The sequence below is a fragment of the Cyrtonyx montezumae genome, unplaced genomic scaffold (genome assembly GCF_038088225.1).
Source record: "Cyrtonyx montezumae isolate F1298 unplaced genomic scaffold, pur_monq_1.0 scaffold_1, whole genome shotgun sequence".
NCBI classification, from domain to species: Eukaryota; Metazoa; Chordata; class Aves; order Galliformes; family Odontophoridae; genus Cyrtonyx; species Cyrtonyx montezumae.
The window spans coordinates 22,547,574-22,564,496 of record NW_027071825.1 but is presented as its reverse complement, the minus strand read 5'-3'; the positions used below and the strand labels follow the sequence as shown (position 1 = coordinate 22,564,496).

The following is a 16,923-nucleotide window of genomic DNA, read 5'->3' as shown; positions in this document are numbered from 1 at the left end:
TAGTGCAACGGAAGAGAACACATAGCAGTTAATTGCCTATCAGAGGCAAAAAGAAAGATTGCCATTGTTACCACAGGTCCACATTATTAATAACAGTTCTTAAAAAGAGTACTATGTGGCAAGGATTAAAGAATTAGGGATGCTTTGAAGGCCTTATCTCTAGATCATCCCTTTGATTTACTTCTCTCCTGAGGCTGTCTCCTGAGGCTGTCAATGGGTCACCAGAGCCACAACATCAAATTTGTTCCTCATACGTTTTTAGAAAGGAACAGCACTTTTGTCCAAGGCAGACTGAAGAACGAAATTCATAGAAGTGTTTCTTTCCAATACTTTCATACTGGTTAGTCATATTGTTCTCAAAGCACAAACTAGCACTCACAAAACTGTCAGCAAGTTTGTAAAGTCCAGCTAATCCTCAAAACAACACAGTCCTCAAAACAACACAGGGGGGTGGTATCAGAGAAATACATCTTTAAAAGTCCATGCAATCACTACTCACAGGAGGCACTTAAGAGATCCATTCATATTCTGGCTGTCAAAGCCTTTATTTACTTCCAGCACTGGGGAAATGTGCAATAGCCCCCCAGAAACTGAGGTACTTCTGTTGCAGCCTGCAGGTCTAACTGCCAGCTTTACTGTCTCTGTGTGTGCTCCTCACACAGAGCTATAAATGCTGCACAATGAAAAATGGTTAAGTCCATCATCTCACTGTCTTCCACATTCCAGAGGCTAAGAGGTTCAAGCACAGACAGCAACTCTGACTCAGCACACTGCCACAAGTCCCACACAAGATTTAGGACTCACCTGAAGATGTCAAAACAGAAAGGCGAAAGCAGGAAGAGTCTCACTTGCATTGAGAAGCTATGACAAAATGTGTATTCCTCTTCCTCTGTTAGTTTATAAAGAAAAGAAACTGACCCCTTGTTATCACATTCACCAACAGAAAACAGAAACTTACCCATTGCACATTCATCCACGTCCTCAGTGCAGTCTGCTCCCTTATGGCCTTGAGGACAGGTGCAGATATAGTGTCCATTCACAGGATTGGTATCACACAGAGCTCCCTTCTGGCACGGATTGCTAACACATGCATCATCCAAGTGGCACAGAAGACCTAGAGAAGCATACAAGCATTCATTCAAAAAAAAAAAAGAGATACAGTAGCCAGGCCATATGTTACACAATCAAATTATCCATCCTGATGTTTCAAATGGAGACTCTCACATCCAGAAACTTCAGTAGTTTCTTATGGCCACAGGGTTTTTTACTATGCACTTATGGGACATGATGTTTAAATACAAAGTCTGTGACTCCAGAGGTCTCAGCATTCTGGAGTGCTGCAGTTGCTTACTCCTACTGAAGTCATCTCCTGGGAGCAGTTAACCAGCTCTTCTTTCTTAACAAGCATGATGACTACTCTGGAAGCTAAAAACATTTCCTTACAATATAAACTGTAAAACTCTTCCAGCTTAACACAAATAGTTCTTTGTTCCTAGCTGCAGAGATTTAAGAAGTCTTTGCTCGTGGAAAGTATGTATTTCCTTTTGCTTTTTGATCACAAAACATGTAAAAATAAACACATCATGCAGAAACTTCAGTTACCAAGTATTTTTCCTTAAGTGCAAGAGCTACATGGGTTTTCCATCCTCACCTGCCTTTCCTTCTGGACAAATGCACGAAAATGAAGCCACGCGATCGATGCAAGTAGATCCATTAGCACAGGAGGCCGTGAAGCAATCATCAATGTTCTTACTGCAGTCATCCCCACTCCAGCCATTCACACAGACACAGGCATAGCCCCCATTGTGGTTGGTGCAGGTACCTCCATTCTGACAAGCATTTGGCTGCAGCTGACATTCGTCGACATCTTCAGTGCAAAACTGCCCTGATGAACAGAGAGGAAGAGGTTTTATAAAAGTTCAGGCTGTGGCAAAAGAAGATTCCAGAACCAACAGCACAACCAAGGAAAATACTCCAAATTGACTACCACTTCTTATTTCTGGGACCTCCGGAAAGGCACAAGCCTGAGAACTTCCAGCAGTGCTGCTGTCAAATTACACAAGTCAACTGACATCCCTTCACAGTTCAGGTTGGTATATGGGAGCACACGTGCAACCCCATAGTACTGGTCACAGTCCACAAACTTCTCTGCAATAAACTATTTCTAATCTTTCTATTATATCAACTCAAACTGGAAACTTTATCTTTTTTAATACTTCATTTCAATATTTTCTCAGTGTTGTTCCTAAAAAGCTGGCATCGTGTCACGTAACACCAGAAGACCTCCCTTTATCACATGAGAAGATTAGATTATTTTGATTTGATGCTTTTTTCCCCTCCTCCTCCAGCTGACCCCAGTTCTCTTGCTAGCTTCCAGTAGCTTTCCATTAGTTGGGCCAAGACTGGTTTAAGTAACTGTGTTGCCATTACCAAAATCCTCCCCTTCTTCATTTCCAGCTATTTTATCAGGTGCACATTTATATTTGTCTGGAATTCCCCTCTTATTCCAAGAATAAGAAACCTAAGAGCAGACTCTGCATCTCTGCTGCCAATTCTCCTAAGCTGCAGTTTATTCAGGACTGCCAATTTAAAAGCACTTATTGGATGCTGCTCAATAGTCACCACATCTAAAAGGGGCCTACACATTTTGATAAAAGTGTGTGCACACGAATCTTCCTCTGATGCACAGCACAAAAACAGCGTTTCTGAATGTAGAAACATGCCCCTTAGCCATCTCCATTCATGACCCCCAAAACCATGATTCCTCTTCTTTTCAAGGTACTTAAATAAATCTCAGCCTCTGGCCCTGTGAGTCCGGCACTTTTTCCTTTTGTGGAAAGAGAACCAAATTAAAAGTACTAGTAAGAAAGGAGCTGCACAACTGACAGCTCGGTGCGAGTGCTCCTCCCTACAGCAGGAAGGCTTCAAACCCAGGATTTTATCATTTGAAGAAATGAGATAACATTTCAGTAGCAGTACTATCAACAACAGAGTTTTCAGAATTAAAACTCATTTCCTGGATTAATTCATAGAATAGCTGGGGGAGGAAACCTGACACTTCACACTGCTACCTGCAAAACAGCTTGCTGCATCATAAAAACCAAAACCATGTGTTTGTCATAGCAGAAGTTGTTCATTAGTTTTCAACATTAACAATTCCTTTAGCTTATCAGCAACCAAACTGAAAAGAATTAGTTATCTCAGGCTGGCTCCTAGCAGTCGCATGCATCTCACATCATCAACACAACTGACTTCCTTTAAAAATAAATAAATAACTAATCAAGATGTTATTTGCTTTATTATAAAAAGGCGTTTTCCTTCTTCTCTTGGAGGAGGCCCAACAAAGATCAAAGAACTCACGCTCTGACGAGTGCTCATTTGCAGCAGAACTGTTTTGCAGAAACATTCTTGCAGCACCTACATCCTCCTTCTGGCTGCAGCCAATTTCAACTTGGTGTCACTGAGGCGTGAACAGTTTTCAGCTCTGATGCTGCCACGCAGAAGTGTTATGCATTTCTCAAATCATTTGTCCCGTGATGCACTGAGTAGCACTCCCAAAATAAAGTTTTTGGGTTTGGGTTTTTTTCATCAGTGGTATGTGGTTTGCTTTGTTCTTTTCAAGCAAATATAGTGAAAATTACCCCCTTGAACTGTCTGGATTTGCTTTTGCCTTCCCCTTTGAGGTGTCATGAGTGTTATCAATCCATTGAGATCCTCTTTATTACTTCTCCTATAGCACTTGCTATCCATTCCTAAAAAGCACAGTACCAAGTGACATCACTGCTGTCCTTGGAAGGACTCCAGGCCACTCCGTATTTCCACCATCCTAAACTGAAATAAACTTTCATAAAGCATATCAACACCTCCACAAAAGAGGAAAAATGCAGAGTTTAAAGTTCCTTGAGAGATTCAACTGTTTTTCAAGAACGTAAGGTGTTTGAGCTCCTTGTATTCTACCTTCATTCAGCTTCCCAAACCTACAATGCTCCTTTAGCAGCTACTAGATCACAGTCGTATTTGTGTTTAATTACAAATATGAATGAAACACAGCCTCATCTTTGTGCAGTTTGTTTTAAAAAACAAAGGAGATTAAACACACACTATGAGAGAGGCATAAATGATTAATTAACTATTGCATTTTATTAGTAGTTACTTTAATGAAAAAGACTTGTTCTCTATTGAAGCTGGAATTGAAAGCCAGACTCAAATAAGGTCTGGGCAAAAACATACCAATCAAAAGTAGCATAAGGCAAGCAGAACTTATCAACCTAATGACATTCATTAACACCTAGTCTCATCACCTTCAGGCAAAATAATAACAGGCTTCCCAAGATTTCGGAACTGTTTCTTAAAGTATTACAAATGCCAGCCCAAAGTCCAAGGTGGCTGAATTGGTGACAATATAAAGCAATGCCAAGCTCACTGGAAATGCTTGAGATCTCATTATGGATTCATGAGTAGAGGGGCCTGGTGACGCACTGCATGGCACAAAGTCTTCAAGAGAAGTGAGACACACTAATTATAAGAAACTCATTGATGACTTATCTGTGCTCTTTAATCTGTAAGCGTTAGCAACAGGAAATTAACTGTAAATACTGGTAATTCTTCAAGACAGTTTTCTCTTTCAGAAACTTGTACACTTCTATAACTGGCTTCAAAAAAACCCTTCCCACAAAGCAGCAACACCACTTCATTCTCAGTGAGACCAAACACAGCCACACCATTCAACCCCCTGAAAGAGCTGGCGTGCCCTCAGAAAGGCCTCAAGTCCTCGTGCAAACACCACCAAGGGATGAGCGTTTTGGGCACCCACTGCAAAGAAAAGATCTGATGCTTCTGTTTTCCGCAGCCCAGATTTCCATGCGGCGTCTGTCCTGTGAGCTTCTTGAAAGGCTTCTCCACAATGAACATAAGACATAAACAAGAACCTAAATCCCAGTTTCTCTATTAATAATCTCCACAAGATTTCTCTGACACTTTTGTGGCACAGATTTAAATTAAGCGAGGCAGAACTTCCCTTAAAATTTACCTAAGGAATGCAGCTTGACTTAACTGCAACAGAAGTAAGCTGATAGATTTGAAGCAGTGTACTTGGTAACCTTGTTTTCCTCTTACTGGGAGGAATGGAGCCTCCCATTCACAGAACAGAAATTCAACTTCCAAGTGCAAACTTCTAATCTGTTTAGCCCGAAGTTTCAACATGTATTTCTCTGCTTGTGCTTTTGCTGCTTTTACTTACCATTTCTAAAAGAAACACTGCAAACACACTAGGGAAGATACAAGCTTACGTACATAATGCTTCCAGCTCAGATACACAAATCGTGCATTTTAACAGCCATATAAAAGCACACACAAATCACAACAAGAAAAGAAGCACAGATTACTCCAAGAAACTAATAAAAGCCTAACCTGACCTTGATATTTGCAGAGCCTGGGAAATCTGCAAAGTGCTGACTCAGGTTTTGAGTGACCTTGTACAAAGTAAACAGCCAGTCCATACAGTATCTCTAAATTGGAAACTAGAAGTAGAAAAAGGGAACAGCCTTCCACTCTTAGGGCTTTTCACCTACTATGAAACTAAGTTACTTCCTGTACGTCTCCCTTCAGAGAAGTCGTAAGGAATAAAGCAAATGAGGCATGTGGGCTGCTCCCACTGACAGATCCCGTGTTGGGCAGGGGCTCAGGAGATTGCCATTCAGCAGACACAGGATGCAGTGAGTGGCCTGAGGCCCAGCACGTAGCTGTGCCACTCTTCACCAATGAGAAACAGCCTCCTGCTTGAGCTCTTTTTAATACAAAGAAAGCAAAGTTTACAAAGGTAAGGCAGTATGTTAAATGGGTGCAAGCCTATGCAAAGAGTAGAGTATTAGCTTAGGACAAATAAGAAATCTAAATGGTTGTCATCCTGGGAAGCAGCAACAGTTGCATCCAAAAGCTGAGCACACTGAGCCATACACTCTGCATAAAACCCAATTTGAAGACAGGAAACCAGACTGATTCTAAGATGAATGCAGGCAGGACTTTCTGTCAGTTCAACCAGAGGTCTTCATCTTTGGCAGAGTGTATTTCCCATTAAGGAGAAAGTTTTCTTGGCCTCTTAACAGCTCTCCAGCAGGGAAGATTGCTGATGCACAGCTGTAGTACAAGAGCCAGAGCCTCCTGAGAGGAGATCTCACATGCAATTTACACACTGAAAACATTTAGTAGGACAAAGGACATAAACACATAACAGTGCCCTGAAAACTGAGCTGGGAGGAGTTCGCTGCACCGTCTCACAAAATAACAAGCACCTCAGCACTGGACTCAGATCGAACCAGAAATCAGAATGTCTTAAAAGTTTAGCTATGCTGAAAGGGGAAGATAGTTCAGTCAGAATTATGAACCTGTCCTCAAGTTTGCACGAGACACACTGTAGAGGAAGGAGCATCATGATTCAAGACAGCTGCGCTGACAGCATCCCTTCAGCCTGTCACTGCACTCTGACTTGCACCCCCCTAAACCAAGGTCGTACAAGCTCTCCTGGCAGGCCTATCTGGGAAACCAGTGGATTTAGATAGATTCTCTCTGAAAGACTAAATTTAATTCACAGTGTATTGCAAAGATTACTGTACAGTCCTTCACCGCGATCAGTCTGGCTGAAGAAAGCACATCCCGTTAGAACTGTTTACGTTTCTCTCCTCTCTCAGAGGACGAAGTCACAAGGTGACCTGCATCTTATTGAGGCTCAAGAGCTGGCGAAGAGATAAGAAACGGTGTTTGTGTAAATGACAAGTTCTAATTACAACAGAAGGTTAAACAGTGCAATACTTCATGGGACCATAATGTTACTTCCCATCTCCAACCACCCAAGCAGTTGTTCAGGCTGCCAGCTGGCAGCCCACATCTGTCTGGGGAAAGATGTTTCCCTGTCCATTCCTTCCTTTCAAGGCAAGGAAAACGACGCCCACGTTGCCTGAGTAACCCAAAGCACATTACTCTGTCGGGTCAAAACATTGGTTTCCTCAAGTCGCTGTGCAAGACTCCTCAGTAAATGAAAAAGTGTATGAAAAATGGCCTCTGGAACCATTGGGTCTTTTAGTTAAATGGCATTTGTGACAAAACACTTCAGCTTCTGTGTTTCTGAATTGTGTATCTGGAAGAACAGTTTATGATTAACCTATGGAATTTATACTCCTAGAGAAAATTAATTTACAGACACTGAAGCATTTAATTAAAGGCCTGGAAGATGAACAGTAGGCAGCAGTATCTTCAACAAATGAATATTTATATTATCCAAGGGGAAGCCAGGGAACTTCAGACAGATTCACCCAAGTGAGGTTGCTGGGCAGTGCAACAGCAGAGATGGTTTGATGCAATTAATGCCAAGCACAATACAGAAGGAAACAGACTTCTCACGGAAGGGTTGTGCTAGACACTCCTTGAGGAAAGACTTGAGATTCCCTGGAAGAGTTCACTGGGGACTTCTATGCAGCTCACAGCTCTCATAAAGGAAACAAACATCAGTGATGAGACATCTGACTGCAAGGAAGAATAACTAACGCAAATAGTTGTGTAATAGCAGTGCCATTGCTTCAGTTTAGAACACTCTGCAGCACTGAAGCCACCACCTCTTAATAAAAGAGACTGAAACTGGGGTAGAGATCAGAGTTTGATAGACTGAGGAATTTCATAAGAGACTTACTAAGCAAATATTATTCAGAAAGGAAGAAAGATTATGATAAAAGTACAATAGAACAGTTATTGCAAGGAAGATACATAAGTGAGCAAATATTTTCTTTGTATGTTTTGCCACCTGCTGTAATTTGCTGACACAAGGTATCATTAAAGCAAAGAACTTCAAACTTCTCTAGAAGAGGCAGTATCTTCCTAAAGATCAGTGCTCAGAGCAATGAAAGGGTAACGCTGACAGGAAAGGATCTCACGTGCATGATGTCCTGATCGCATCCAAATTCCAGACCCTGTGCTGAGACCTCCTCAACAACTCCCTGTGGGGGAACCAATGAATATGACTGCTACTCAGCTCTAAGGATGGCTGACACACAGGAGTTCAATGGGCTGTGTGTTTACACGTACAAAAAGTCATCTCTTCACTTGCACACAGCTAGTAAAGGTCTTCACTGCTTAACTGTTGAGACAGTTTTCCCCGGATAAAGAGCTGAAGCCAAATGCTTTTTCCCTTTTAGAAGGCTTCAGAATTGAGAGGCAGCACAGACATGAATAAAGTGCTCTGTGCTGAGCATAATATAGCACCTTCATTCCCTTTGAAACACACTACAGAGCAGCAAAGGGGTAACAACCATTCCCAAACTTCAGATGATGTTTTCTTACTGTTTGTTTTTTGTTTGTTCTGCTTCTGGGTTTTTGTTTTTAAATAGATCTATTTCAACTTGAGCAAAGTCAAATGCTGTCCAGAATACCAGATACTTTAAGGAGTTAATATAGAATTTGAACAAGTGAAGATGACTCTCTATAATTGCAGTGAGCAAAAAATCTGTGTTTATTTTAGGCTAATACAATGGGAACAACAGTTTAATTTCATAACTGCACTCAGAGGCATGTAGCAGAACTAATGAGCTTTTATGAGGGATTTTGCAGCCTCCAAATACAAAACTCTGGGCTTTAAGAGACATACACACACCCTGATCCACCAAGCACTGCCCTAAATTGCTCCATAGACTACTGGGTGGGGAAGGCCTTTCTGACAGTGCTATTCAGAGCCAGTGTTACAAATGAACAGAACAAAAGCCAAGAAAAATCACTAGTGCACTGATGATGGACTGGTTTAATATGGCAGTGGATGGTGAAATGACTGGCCATAGCAGTAGGATAAAAAAAAAAATGAAAAGGACTGCCCATTCTGCTGTTCTCTTAAGCTTCTCTGGAAAAGCCAGTAAGCCAGGGAAATCCCTACCACAGAGAAATTTCTGCAAGGCAAAATGTAACAGCTGGAGCTACACTGACAATAAAAGCTTCCTATTCTTTAGCTATCTCAGAAATACATCTCTATTAATTAGTCAAAGATAAATCACCTCTTCCAAGTATGATGGAAAGGTCAGAAACTGCCAGGAACAAGGCAGCTGTGAGCAGCACAAGTGTGAGCTATCAGCCTGCTCCCAGGCACACATCCGCCCACCGGACTCACGGTGGTCTATTTCTTCCAGAGCCAAACACATATAAGATGTTCTGAAAGCTCAATACAACTCCACAAGAGATTATTTGGCACGTTTGATTACAAAGAGCGTTTCCCAGTCTGGAAAGTCACCAAAGGCACAATGGAAGAGGCAGCAGCATGACTTAAATTGGATGCTGTCATTCTGTCATTGGATCAATTCAGCCATTAACACCTGAAGTGTTTTATTGCTGCTACCTCCCCATCAAGGCCTGCTGTGGAGAAACAGAAAACAGCAGGCAACAACCTGGAGGTTGTGTAGGTGTTCCAGAATTCACACTGAGTAGGGTACTAGTGCTGTAATTTGTAACCCCTGCAACATCAATCTGCTGCACACAACGTTGGAATAAGGCACACAAGAACAATAACCAACATCGTATCTGATGCTTCCAATCATTTGTGTTCCCAAACTTGGAGCTGCCAGCTCTGGAGCTGGCCACAGGCTCCCTTCTCCCTTTGTATTTGCCAATTCAAACATGAAGGGAAGAAAAAGAATCATAATCCCTCTTGGTCTCTCTCAGAGAGCTGCCTCTTGGAGACCCTACTACAGTGACAGCAAATCACCAGCCAGCTCGCCAAGTTTGGCATAGACAGCTCTCAGTGAGTACCCAAAGAGCCCCAGAGCTTTTTAATACAAGTTTGGAGAGGCACCAGAAAGTCTGCCATCGCTGCACAAAGAGAAAGTGATGTGCACACTGCACATCAGTCAGAACCAAAGCAGGGAACAACCAGGGGAGCACTCCCAGGCAGGTAAGAATCAATCAGTGCTTTCCAGAAAGCAGCAGCATTGCACATTCTGTCATTCAGAAGGCTGCAGCATTCAAAATTTATGATCCACATCAGGGTTGGTTCCATTTTCAAGCTTCTACGTTCTCTAGCAAGGCAGTGTTTCTATTTTAATTTTTCACACTAAGCATAGCTTGGTACTACAGACATCCTAATAGAGAAAGTGGGGAAAGTGGTGTTCAGTGAAGTCTTAAAAAGAAAATAACAGAGTGTACAATCTCACCTAAAAACGTTAAACATTAGCTTTCTGATGTTTATCCTCCCTTCTTAGCAAAGTCATGCCTGCCCTGAGTTTAAGGCTGGTATTTTCAAAGAAAATCAAGGTGGAGAGCAAATATTACTCTAATTAAATAGGAACTGAATCCTCAACTCCTCCCCTTTGAAAATTCCTGCCTAAAGCCCCGCAGAAGTAACCCTTGTGCTAGCGTTTAAGAGCATATGACCAAGCTAACAGCTATTTTAATTAAAAAGCACTGCTTTGCTGCCTGAAGAGCTTTTCTGCTCAAGACAAACATTTGCTTCTAAAGTCAGCTTCCAAAGCGGGTGATATTTGGTGGAGTCAGCTGCTAGCACACTGTGATTTCCTTCAGACAAAGGTTTCCTAGATTTTAAAACACAGTTTGCCAGAGTCCCTTTTCGGGCAAAGCCTGAGCCTGAACAAACACAACTGCCATGGGAGCCTCACTCTCCCAGCCAGCGGGAGGGAAATGAAAGGGGGAGGACAGGTCAAGCCCGCAGCAGCAGGGCAATGCAGGGCTTCCCAAAGTGCCTGAGTGTGGGCACAGCACATCCCCAGCCCTACAGCTTATCCCACAGCTCCCAGCATGGCACTGCAGGAAGAAACTGTGCCAAGGACCCCACTTGACGGAGGATGCAAACCAGCTTCCATTGTACTCTGCTCCCAAAAGGTGATCTGGGCCTAACATGGGTGCAAACTGCTCCCCCAGAGCACTGCATGCTGAGCAGGATCTCTTCTTAGCCAAGACAAACAGCACTTAAAGCAAGTGTTACACACTTCAGTACCCAAAGCCTTCTTGACACAGAGCTGCATAGGTTAGATCAACACAGTAAACAGGTGCATTTTAAAGCCAGCCTTGTTTCTTTATCTGAGCTGTGGTCTGGAATAACTGAGCAGCCCTTATAACCCTGGTTTCACTGCCTCCTTGGAAGGGCACCCTCACCTTCACACAGTTCTACAGTGTGACTACCATCACCTTCTCTGTATCAGCTCACTCATGAGACCTCTGTGAATTTTAATTCCTGATCCCAAACAAGAAGTCATGAGCTGGGATTTTTTCCTAGATTAGTGAGTCAAAGGGACTCACACCAACAAATACCAGAGCCAGCTCAGAGCAAGGGGAAGGGTAGCTCAGAGAAGGGAGAAAGACATACCTCCTCAGGCAGCAGGGAGCTCTCTGCATGGCTTAACTGCTGCAGAACAGCAGCATCATACAGTCTTTACATGCTGAAGACATGAGCCAGGATTCGGGGCTCATTTTGAATCAAATCACACTGAAAGCACACCTAGTTCTGTGACCTGCCAGGCCGAGAGGAACAGACTTTATCTTTTACAAAAGTATCTTCATCTATTCCCAAGACATTTGTGACAGTGTCTTTAGAGGACAAAAAAATTAAGACTGGGGCATGATAAAGTCATCCTTAAAAAACAAAAAGCCACACACACACACACAAAATAGCTAACATTCAACAACAGAAAAGATCTGGGGCAGCTGCAACAAAGCAAGTCCAGGACTGTCCTGCCAATTACAGATTTAGGAGGCTGACAGCCATTACAATCATATGAAATATGAGAACTTTGAAGGTGACAAAAACATCAGTGACAGCAGGAATTCCTTGTCATTATTGAAAGGCAGGAGATTTTATCTTTCCGGAAAAAGCAGCAAAGGAGAAGGAGAAGGCACACACTGCAACAAAGGAGGAGCAGCGTGCTCTGTTAGAGGCGTAGGAAATCAGACGAAAAGCAAACAGCCTCTCAAAAGCTGGATTCCAGCACCAAACAGAGGAAACATTCAAAAAATGCATGCTTATGTAGTCCAGCCTACCACCTGTCAGAGAAACACAACGGGCAGATGGTTACCAAAAGGAACTGTAACAGATTCTGTTTCAATAAAGGATGCTTCGATACTGCTTTACACAGAACTGATGGAATACAGCTTGATTTTTCTAGCAAGGAATGAGACAGGTTTCTCAATGCCATGAGGCATTCACATGCAAGGTCTTCATCCATAGCACAAGGATTAAATGAACACTAAAACTGCAAATAAAGCAATTTAAAGTTTTGCTAGAGTAGCAACGAGAGACGGAAGAAGAACTACAACACAATGAAAGCATTTAACAGCATTCTACTTTTGGCTGATGCTTATTTACAAACATGGGACTGAGCCTTATTTTTGTAATTTATTTTTATATGGCACACTACCTACGTTCAGTAAACTCAAGGTCTCACTGGAGGCTTTCAATTTCCATTGCTGCACCATAAGCATTCATTAGAACAGGTACCTTAAGTGTTGTTTGTTCAGTTCTCCCCTCTTCACTAGCCTTAAAGATGATTTACAATGTTATAAACTGTGTTGGTGCAAAAGATGGAACCAGCACTTACACTGCATTTCCTTATTGCTGAGTAGCTCATTTTTATTGCAGCTTACTGCTATCAGAACCAGCTGCAATTTAATTCTGGGAAAGTCACTTCTCTCCAAATCTACTCCAGTAATCCTCTATGTACATTCCTCATCTCCAATCTGGATGCATACTGCTATCCTGCACCTTCCTGGTCATTCATGAAGATGCATAAAAAGGGACTAAAGTCAGTTCAAAGAAAACTTCTACGCCTCTGAGGTGTCCTGGGACATCATCACTTTCCCATGTTTACTGGACAACAGAAAAATGATTAATGCTATAAGTGAATTTTTAAAGGCCAGTGGGCCAAGAGCTTTTCAGTGCACGGGCTTGTATGGAAAGCAACATACAGAAAGCCCCAGATACAGCCCTCCATCATCACTATTAGCTTTCAGTCTCCCTAAACACTCAGAGCAGTATCACTGCAGGGGAATGGCTGTCGTTAAGGCATCCCGAGGACAAAGGCACAGTGCTACCGCCCTACATATTTCAGCCATGACGACATGAACATGCATAGCTACTTCTCAAGATGCTCATGTTTTAGTTCAAACACCAAAACTGGCGCTGCTCATTTTGGACAAGATAACTCAACTCCCCAGAGACTCTGATGTTCATAGTTCAAGCAGTTAAACCACTGTTTTCTCAACTGTGAGACCAGTTTTAGTTCTCAACTGACCTGATTCCTGAAGTCTAGAAAGTCAACGGCCTTGAGAAGCCATTATCTAAAACCACTGCTGTGCTGATAACCTTAACTTCACCATAAACAAAGGAAATTCTCAGAAAAAAAAACGTTCAATTAAATTGTTTTAGAAAGCCATGGGAATGTAAAGCTGGGTGAGTTTTTCCTTCTATGGTTTCACAGGAGAGAAGCATCCTTTATGCATGTACAATTTTCTGGATAGACTGCACAGACAAAAGTAAAATGGCGTTAAGACTTGGCCACAACAGTAACAACTCGTCCTAATGTTAGTCATGAGACCAGAAGAGGTTCAGAGGAAGAGCCATCAATTGCACTGCAAAGAGCTTCAGTGGTTAATCAGAGACAGAATCTACCACAAAACCAAACAGAATCACAGCCCTTCACCAGCATGGCCTCTTCCAGGTGCAGAACTTATCCCTGGCTGACAGTAGCCACTCACCCAAACCCTGTACACCAGGCTTATGGAACCTTTACAAATCAAAGGAACCCCCAGTAGATCATAAACTCCCATTATACACAGTCATAATCCATTATCTCCCTCCACCATGCTTCAGGAGTAACCCTGAGATTAGTCTACTGCTGACATGCTGGAAGCCACAACGAGGTTTATAATTTCTGCAGCATGGAGCAAAGCTTAAGGAGTCACTGAATGGTTCCTGGCCCTGCACCCGAACTTCACATTTTCATTTGTAGGAAAACTTTCCCAATGTTCAGATAGAGAAGCAGTATATGAGAATAGGTACTTGCTCATTAAGAGAAGGACTCACTTTCTCCTGTTGACACCAAGTTTCAAAGAGCTATGCAAGCAGCGTGCATTTCCCTCCCTTATGCGGTTTTAACTTACTTAAGAATATCTCATGTTAAAGTTAATGAGGGTTCTTAACTACCAGGCTTCCTTGTCAGTCAGTGACAAACAGTTTTTAATGAGAACAATGCTTTCAGAGGAAAAAAAAAAACACTAAAAATGAAACCCTTTGTTCTCTAGTAGTCAAGCTCCTCACGCTACATTTGTCTGAGCTACCAATCACTACAGATGCTCTGATATCAAACAGTATTTTCTAGATACTGAGAAGAACGTGCTCAAAGTTCTTCAGAACTGGAAGGCCTCAATCAGGCTTGGCCCCAGAACAAATACCCCAATTTACTTAATGAAAAAAAAATGCACATTACGATAGGGGCTCAATTTGTCAGTTCCAGGGTTGTTCCATTTCCTATGATTTTGAAAGAAGAGTTCTACCCAACTGAAAGTGTGCCAGCTAAGAACGACTAACGTGACTTCAAAGAAAGAAAAAAGGAAAAACCCACAAAACTGGAGGTATTCGTTTATTTCTGAGGTATGGGGACATTTTGTGACTAAAGATGACACTGAATTTCCTGTAAGCCACTTCCTTACGTCACGCATCACTGTTTCCGAAATACACGTTTTCCTCCCACTACAGACATACTCAGAATAAAGCAGACTCACTTAGGATGCAAAGGTGGCTTTGCTTGTCAAAGAGCTCCAGATAAAATTTAGCCAGAGCAGACAAACAGAAGTAGCAAAAGCATAAGCTTCCCATGCTTCACATTCTCTTCCCTCCCTTCTCCCACCCACGTTTTCTTCCAGATTGCTTAAGCTCTTTAGCAGTGCTATTATCTACATGAGGATCGTTATCTTACATTAAAAACACCTCAAAACGTATCAGGAAATTGCTAATGAACAGATTCAAAACAGCAAAGCCATGCTTTGTGCTTTTGTAAAATACACACCCTCTTACGAAGTAATGCATACAAGCAGCAGCACAGCTCAGAGTCGCACTGCATGGTGCCCCAAGAATCACACTACTTCTCTGACAAAATCATGCGCACATAAGCCTGTAATGCTAAATAGTGCAGTGGGAAATGTCTTGTAATGTGGTAGCTTTGATGCAAACAATCTCGCTCTAAAGGCTTCACTGACATCTGTGCCTCAGACAGCAGAACAAGTACAGATGTGAGCTACATTCAGCCTTTTGCAACTTGCATTGCATGCTGGGGGGGGCCCAGAAGTCCCACATTTCTTTCCTGTGAAGCGTGTCCCAATCACGCAGGGATGTTTCCTATCACACGTACCTGTCCACTGCGGTGGGCAGCGGCAATTGTAGGTGTTCACACCGTCCACGCATATGCCCCCATTTTGGCAATTGTGATTCGGGCAGTCATCAACGTTCTTCTCACAGATGCTCCCCTCGAAACCTGTTTAAATTAAAAACAAAGCAGACTGAAATGGACTTTCCAGTTTATTTTGAAAGAGAATCTATCCCTTACGCAGCTTCTCCTACCACCCTGTTTTTAGTCCTCCTTTCCTTAAAGGCTTGTCTTGTTAACCTAATCCCGATGAACCAGGACACAGCAAGCTGAGCAGAGACTTTACTGAATGGCTCTGCTGATAGCATGCAGGTCAGATTACATGGAGCACCATTCTGGATAAGTTCATCCCATAGTGAAAAGGTATTTAGTGTTCACTTTGTGAATACCTCAGGATTGTTTATACTCTACAGCTACGTCAATGTAGATCACATATGCTTTGAAAATGAGCTTACAAATTCCTGATCTGGCCCTCTTTAGCATCAGGGAAAAAATAAATAAAGCAATCAGTCCATCCACAGATGAGCCACTGCCCAATCAGTGCTGATAAATTAAGCCCTGACTGAAAAGCAGAAGAGAACAGATGCTGAAAATCAAAGCTCCTCATGAACACGGTCACGCTGGCAAAATACCATTTTCTCTATCGTGCTCAATTTTCTTTTCCCTTTAAGTAAGGCAGCTGTCAGTAATTCATCTTCCCCTCAATTTCACCCGCTGCTTTACCTCATGCTTCATTAAACAAACCTGTCACTTCTGCTGGGTGAGATAGCTATTTATCAAAGCACAAGTGGATGCAGGCTAGCGTGGATGAAGTAAGTGGTTCCAGAACACATGCATTAATTTAAAACATCAGCTTCGCCTCTTCACTGCTTTGGAATGTAGCATTGACTTGACACGGCCCTCTCATCCAGAACTATGCTTTAACCCCCCTCTACTTTTGATGCCTTGTTCCAGAAGGTTCCGTAACATCTGCATCAAGTTACACAAACCCTCTAAGCAACATCTGATCCTACACAGACCCTGCTATGCAGCAGATGAGCCTGAGACTGTAAAGCTCTGAAGCAACATCTCCAGACAATGGCTGCTCCCAAGTGACTTGAGACAAATCGTGTCCGCTCCCACCTCTCCAGTAACCAGCAGGGAGGTGTCAGAAGCAGAGAGCAGCATTAATGCTAAACCAAATCAAATGGACTGTCACCTAGAAGCAAGGGAGAACAGGCTGAACATAAAGCTACCTGCTGTTTTATCTTCTTTCAAGTATTTCCTCACCTTCACTTCATCACATTAGGGAAAGTTTAATTAGAAGAAAGAGAAATACATGTTTAGTCTGAATCTGTACCCTCACAGCAGTGCCTTACCAGTAAAAGCTGTTAAGGAAGGATTACCAAGGAATACAACTAATAACAAATTGCTATTTTAAACTACATAAAGCTACTATAAATGACAAAGGCTGAACCTTAAAACAGGACTGTCCTAGCAGCTTGCTTTTGTGACTGTGGAGAACTAGCCCACTGAGCACAGATCA

General features: G+C 42.4%; 1 protein-coding gene across 3 annotated transcripts in view; it reads right to left on the bottom strand.

The window, feature by feature from the left end:
- NOTCH2 (notch receptor 2) overlaps positions 1 to 16,923 on the bottom strand; it is a 79,186-nt gene that overhangs the window by 39,893 nt on the left and 22,370 nt on the right. For all 3 annotated transcript variants that reach the window (XM_065743746.1, XM_065743756.1, XM_065743764.1), the window contains exons 5-7: positions 15,384 to 15,506; positions 1,652 to 1,885; positions 959 to 1,114 (exon numbers count right to left, since the gene is read on the bottom strand). In XM_065743746.1, coding sequence (XP_065599818.1) covers positions 959 to 1,114; positions 1,652 to 1,885; positions 15,384 to 15,506 — 513 coding nt within the window. The remainder of the gene's footprint in view (positions 1 to 958; positions 1,115 to 1,651; positions 1,886 to 15,383; positions 15,507 to 16,923) is intronic.